General features: G+C 45.5%; 1 protein-coding gene across 1 annotated transcript; it reads left to right on the top strand.

Annotated features, from left to right (window-relative positions):
* The first annotated feature begins 5,326 nt into the window (after positions 1-5,326).
* Positions 5,327-6,695, top strand: LOC308680203 (HLA class II histocompatibility antigen, DM beta chain-like). Its single transcript, XM_081348216.1, has 3 exons — positions 5,327-5,618; positions 5,698-5,811; positions 5,911-6,695. Exons 1-3 carry the CDS (start codon positions 5,399-5,401, stop codon positions 5,931-5,933), a joined length of 357 nt encoding a protein of 118 aa, XP_081204342.1. The 5' UTR covers positions 5,327-5,398; the 3' UTR covers positions 5,934-6,695.
* The last annotated feature ends 211 nt before the right edge of the window (positions 6,696-6,906 follow it).

Genomic DNA, 6,906 nt, shown 5'->3' with positions numbered 1-6,906 from the left:
GCACAGGACTCACATTTAAAACATGACCGGTCGTGCGAGGCCGTGTGACAGAGCGGGCAGTGAGTAGGTGTGGGCACGGAGAAGTGGACACGTGACCTACTTTTAACACTAAAGCGGCTTTTGTCTGCTTCATGAGAGTGGGCTCTTGTGAGAGACACGGGATGTATAGTGCTTGTGTACAGGGGTGAACACAGAAACGTGGGCACATTCACTGTACTAGAAACACATAACCAGACAGTGCAACCAGACATTATGCTCTTTTGAAATTTTTCTGGGTTGCCGTGAGAACGGCGGATGCGCGCAGGCGAGCGGGTAGATACCGGCTCGTTGACTGCGGGGTAAACAGCTGCAGTAGCCGTGGCAACGGGGACTGACAGAGCGTTAAGCTTCGACGGTGGTCCAGCCGCAGGGCTGCGGGATTTAACCGTCTTTTCTTCTCTCGTGTTTAGACGCTCAAAATTACTCGAGCACCCTGAGAAGGTGTGGTGCGAGAGGCGGGTTCGCTTTCTGTAAGTAAGAAAGACTGGCCGCGAGCTCGGAGAAGCAAGCAGCATAAATTTTATTTTCCCCGAGAGCTGGGATCGAACGCGGATCTCTCGCATGAAAGCGTATGATTCTGCCACTGAGCCACAGGGGAAACAAATAAGCTTTCAGTTAGCGCGAGCATATAAAAAGCGACCTCATATGTGTCGCGTCGGCGTTTGTTTGCAGGCGAGCGTGTGTTTAAAACAGGCTCGTTTACTGCAATAGTAATATTTCCAGTCGCCTGAACTTAAGAGGGGACTGAGAAATGTGTGAGGATTGGCGGTTGTCCAGCCGTAGCGAGACTAACACACTCTCTTCTCTTTTCGCCGGTGAGTGAGGCGCGGACGCTGAACGCTGCTCGTGACCGTCCGCTTTGTCATCCCTTGAACGGCGCAATCTGCGCGGCCCAACGAGGGAGAGAGCGGGCTTGTTTTCTGTATGTAAGAAAAACTGGCCGCGAGCTCGGAGAAGCGAACAGCATAAACTTTAACTGCCGCGAGAGCGGGGACCGAACCCCGGTCTCTAGCTTGACAGTCTAGGATTCCGCCACTGAGCCACAGGAGAGAATACATTAGTATCATGTCTTGTGACAGCGTTTGCTTGCAGGCGAGCGTGTATTTATAACAGGCTCGTATACTGCAATAGTAACAATTCCAGTCGCCTGAACTTAAGAGGGGACTGAGAAATGTGTGAGAATGGAGGTTATAGTCCAGGCCACGGCGGGACGAAAACACTCTGTTCCCCTTTCACCGGTGACGCGCGAGGACGGAGTAGCTTTCTTGTAATGTAAAGAGAGCTCAGACCGTCCGCTCCTGCCATCCCTTGTGAGCGGCGCAGTTTGCGCGGCTCGAACAGAGGGAGAGGAAACTCGCTCCGTGACCGTCCGCTCCTGCCATCCCTCGTGAGCGGCGTATTGCACGGCTCGAACAGAGGGAGAGGAAACTCGCTCCGAGACCGTCCGCTTCTGCCATCCCTCATGAGCGGCTCAGTTTGCGCGGCTCGAACAGAGGGAGAGGAAACTCGCTCCGAGACCGTCCGCTTCTGCCATCCCTTGTGAGCGGCGTATTGCACGGCTCGAACAGAGGGAGAGTACGGGTATCTATCACATTCGCCTCATCTCCTGACGCGGCGGCGGCGCGGGCAGAGCCGGCGGTTGAGCGGCCGGGAGGGAGAGGGCGAGAGAGAGCTCGAGGGAGAGGTTCCGGCGAGCTCCTCAGTCACAACAGTCTCCGGTGGTCGCTGCGAGCGGCGCTTCTTATTGCGCGACCCGGCAGGGACAGGCGGAGCGACAGCTTGGTCGAAAGCTTCAAGTCGAGCCCGCAGGGTCGACATTGAAAGCTCTTCGCACTCGGAGAGTGCGGTGGCGGCGTGTCCGCGGCCCAGGTGGAGAGCGCAGAGAGGTGGCGGTCTCCGTTGCTGAGCGGGGAGCGGCACGAGCCGCAAAAACGAGGCGTTTTTACAAAAACGCCTCGTGCTCTTTTAGACTACACACAGAAACAGTAATAATGTAAAGGATATGTCGCCGGATAGCGTAGCAGGCACGGATGGCTGAAGGCGGCGAAGACGGCCGGCTTCCTCAGGCGCCGTCCTAAGCTTGCTGGTCGCTGGTTTCAACGGCGGCGGCTCTCAAGATCCAGCGATGCGAAGAGCGTCGCTGAAGACAAGAAAATCTGAATTTTAGCCTATGAGCGCTGAATATATACACGCTGGCCACACCCATTCTGACGGTTAGAAGGAGCGCTCACCGATAGGCTTAAGCAGTTGCCGCCGAGCAGCCAATGAGCACAAGGAGGAGAAGGCCAAGTCCCGCCGAGACCAAACCGCCACCAAAGAGTCTGTGTTCACTTTCCACCCAGTAAAATGGGTATACTCGCTCCAATTCACCCACCATTCGGACTGTACCTTTACGAAATGTGTGGATGCAGCTCTCTCCCCACTGAGACAGAGGGTAGTTTGCATCCTGAACTACCATGACGATTGGCTGCTCTTAGCCTGATCGAAGGTGGAACTGTGTTTTCACAGATCTCTGCTCCCCAACCATTAAGAAAGCTTGGGGGTTCAGAATCAACTTGAGCAAGAGCTCACTATCACCTAGCCTCACTGGCACACTGTGCCATGACAGGCCAGCATTTGGCTCTTGGACAGAGCCAATGTCAAGCATGGCACATCAACTGCCTGGAGATGGTGGCACTGCTCCTGGCCTTCAAAGAATTTCAGCAGGAGCTCAGGGGCCGCACCATGTCCTGGTCCGATTGGACAACGCGACAGTGGTAGCCTACATAAATCGTCAGGGTGTCTCATTCCATCTTTTGAACAGACTGGCTTGCCGCCTCCTCCTATGGGCACAGGACAATCTTCGCTCAGTACAAGCTTTGCATGTGCTCCATGAACACGGGAGCAGATATTCTGTCCCAAACCAAACCATCCACAGGGGAATGGAGACTCCACCTTCTGACAGTCCGCATGATTGGGAGCATTGGCCAGGCTGCACAATATTCTTTTCGAAGCAAAAGGACGCATTGGTCCCCAGATGGCCCCCTTTAGGCCTTTATGTCTTCCCTCCAGTAGCATTGCTCTCTCAGGTCATCAGCCTAATCAGGGAGGACAGATGTTCAGTCTTCTTCATGGCACCACTTTGGCATAACCAGTCGTGGTTTCCAGGAATGGTCCAGCTGCTGTCTGCAGCACCATGGCCAATCCCTCTGAGAAGGGACCTCCTTTCCCAAGCAAAAGGGTCAATCTTGAATCCCCAACCCGAGTTGTGGAGCCTAAACCTATGACCTCTCAACGGGAGCCTCCAAGCCTGCCCCGAAAGGTCATGAACACGATCTCTGAGGCTGGGACACCTTCTACCATGCGCCACTATATACTAAAGTGGGACATATTTTCCAGCTTGTGCTCAATCTGGCTTATAAACTCCAAATCCTGTGAGATCAAGTCCATTCTCTCTTTTCCATCCTATTCTGAAGACGCTCGGTCCATGCTCAAAGTATACACGGCAGATATCGCGGCGTACCACACACCTATAGCTGGCCAGTCGATTGGGAAACACAACCTGATGGTCAGATTTCTCAGAGGGGCCAGAAGGCTAAACCTGCCTCACTCCAACACAGTCCCTTCCTGCGACCTGTCCATTGTCTTGAGGGCATTCAGAGGCCCTCTGTTTTATTCCCTCACGACAGTCGATCTTTGGACTCTCTTGCTAAAGACCGCTCTCCTGTTGGCTCTGGTACCAGTCAAGTGAGTTGCAGATTTGCAGACTCTGAATATGAATATGTCTAAACTGAATATGTCATGCAAAAATTGAGGATTAACACCCATGGCAGTCAATTTGTGATGTAATAAGCTCCTTTCACATTGTAGTCATAATAAAAAAAGATTTTTTTTTTAAAATTTGTTAATAACCACTTGAAAAGTCATACTACCTTAGTATGCTATTATAGTAAAAAACGTCATAAAGTGTGCATCAATAAAGTTTCTGAGGGTTGTAGGAAAGTTTATGTAAGAAAAACACTACAGCTTTTATTTAAAGGGATACTTCAGGATTTAGCATTAAGCTTTGTATCAGTAGAAAACCTGTAGTATTTTCGAATTACCGTGCTTTCCTCCCTCATATCCCCCTGAGACTGAGATTTATGTATTTTTTGTCAGGAAAAAATCCTCCTAGCAGCGAAGCAAGTGCATTCTGGGAGTTGTTGTCTTTCATCCACATGAGCCAAAAATACATTTTCTGGCTTTTCTCATTCTAGAAGGCTCCAAATTCAAAAATAATTTCACATGTCTACTACATACCCTTTAAATCCCTTTAAATTTGTCATTGTATAATGTTACAGTTGTCCAGACTGATAATCAGACAGTGTTTATGTTGATAAATGAAAGCAGAATACTGCCTAGTAACATCTGATATTTATACCTGGAGTAACTGGTTGGACAGTCATTTTAAACATCCACCTGACTTGAACATAAAGCACTGACAGCATTCAGCCGGGATTCAGTGAGAGTGAAAATGCCATTGCTAAAGCATTTGAGTTGCCATCTCATTTTGACACTGTCTGTATTGACTGGAGCAGATTGTGGTAAGTAAGATGAGAGAAATATAATTAAATACCAAGAATTATTGCATTATTACTGGTAGAAGTGGATGTCAAATTATTAAAATATAATAAAATATATTATTTATATATGCAGCATCTTTAAGAAAGGTGACTTGTTTGATGATCCTCTGAGGGTGGATTCTCTATAGTTTATTACTTTAAAGTTTTTTTTTTCTTGTTGACATGTTTATCTGACAAAACTGTGATTGTACTGCCTCTACATTCTATTACAGCTGATTACTATTACATAAGACGGGCAAAATGCATCTACAGCTCTCCTGATTTCAGTGACATGGTGTATATTGACAGCTTTTACTTAAATAAACGTCTATTCACACAGTTCAACAGTACTTTGAGGAAGTTTGTGGGGTTTAATGAAATTGGAATGAGTGTTGCTGAGAGCTGGAACAATGGCTCCTTTGTGCTAGCAGAGAGAAATGGTGTTGATATATGCAAATTTTTTATTAAATCCGAAGACGCCACACATATGCGTGAAAAAGTGGGTAAGTGGCTCAAAACACTTTTCTGATGTTTACTGTCACTCATGGACTTTTTGTTTTGAATGAACAACCCTAGCATCTAAGAATTTAATTATAAAAACATAAAAAATAATTTGTCTATGATTTCTTCTCATTTATCACCTCAACCTGCAATAAACACATACATATGAGACCTGTTGGAAACTGCGTATTTAGGATGTTGCTTTCTTTGATTCAGTGAAACCAAAGGTTAAGCTCAGTTCAGTGACGCGGGCTGAAGGCAATCATCCAGCTGTACTGATGTGCAGCGCATATGAATTTTATCCTCCACACATCAAAGTGTCCTGGCTGAGAGACGGTAAACTGATGACCTCTGAAGCGAGCTCAACAATGGAGATGGCTGATGGAGACTGGTACTACCAGATTCACTCTGAGCTGGAATACACTCCTAAATCTGGAGAGAAGATTTCCTGTGTGGTTGAGCATGCCGGCTTCAATAAACCTATTATTTATGACTGGGGTAAGAGGAGACACTCATCTACTGTCATATTATAATTGTGTTTGTGGTCATCATAATTTGACACGAGTGTACTCCACAGATCCGTCTCTCCCAAAGTCTGAGAGGAATAAAATTGCGATTGGATCCGCTGGTCTGGTGCTGGGAATGATCATAGCACCTGCTGGACTCATTTACTACAAGAAGAAATTAGCAGGTCAGTGGATATTAGAATAATTCAGAATATTATTAATCTGTGTACATCATCCCTGTAGATGCATGTAACTTGTTATTCTTTTTTTCTTTTCTTTGACAGATAGGATCCTAGTACCTCCTTAGGTAGATTTATCATTCATCTTTGATAACTCTTGTCAAACTCAGTCACCTGATCAATAATTATACATATTATATCTTCATTATGACTGATAGGGGACTAATAATGAATAATGGACTGTTTTAGCTACAATATCTTGTGTCCTGGAAATTTCAAAAACTTTTTTGTTTGTTTAAATTTATGTAGCTGATGTGGAGTTAACTATCTTCTAATCATTGATTAGCATATTCGATCATGATAATCTATAAATCATGTTCCCAGGGGCGGGGTTTATGTAAATTTTCTGGGTGAGTGATGTCACTAACCCGGGAGGAATGTCATGTACTCCCTATTAGTCGTTTGTTGTAGTCCTTAAAAAGCAATTTCTTTAAAAGCAAATATCTCCCTTTGCTTTGAACTTTGAGCATTGTATCTTTGCAGATGTTGTTTATGCTCAAACAGCAACAGTACACACTAACTAAAGTTAGAAAAGTGAAATCATAAACAACCACCTCTTTGAATCTAAACATTTTAGAGACCAGTCAACTACAGTATGAAGGTAATATGATTGATGTCATAAAGAAACGCATGTGCAGGTTAAGATTTGTGAAAGTGTACAAAAGAAGCGTAAATTAAATTTGCATGCACAAGATAAGATTTGTAAAGGTGTAAATCGCCTTTTAAGTGTAAGAAAAAAATATTTGCAACATTTTACTGTAATGCGTAAGTGTAATTCATGTATTGTGAAACTGCAAACGCAAAATAAATAGGATCTGTATTTTTCTGACTTCCATTTTTCCACACTTTTTTGGCACAGTTTTTGCACACAAATGGAACCGTCCACTTGAAGACAGAAGACATTTAAACTCTTCTGTTTCTTTGGTTCAGCTGTTTGCAGGCTTCAGTTTGTAACAAAAGCACTATTCACTTCTGCACTTTTGTTTTAGTCAGAATTATTTGTATCATTTTTTTCTGAAAATTGCACTGTGATGCTAATTT

Source organism: Scardinius erythrophthalmus (assembly GCF_964197995.2).
Source record: "Scardinius erythrophthalmus genome assembly, chromosome: 20".
Classification (NCBI taxonomy): Eukaryota; Metazoa; Chordata; class Actinopteri; order Cypriniformes; family Leuciscidae; genus Scardinius; species Scardinius erythrophthalmus.
This window is presented reverse-complemented; position numbering and strand designations above follow the sequence as displayed.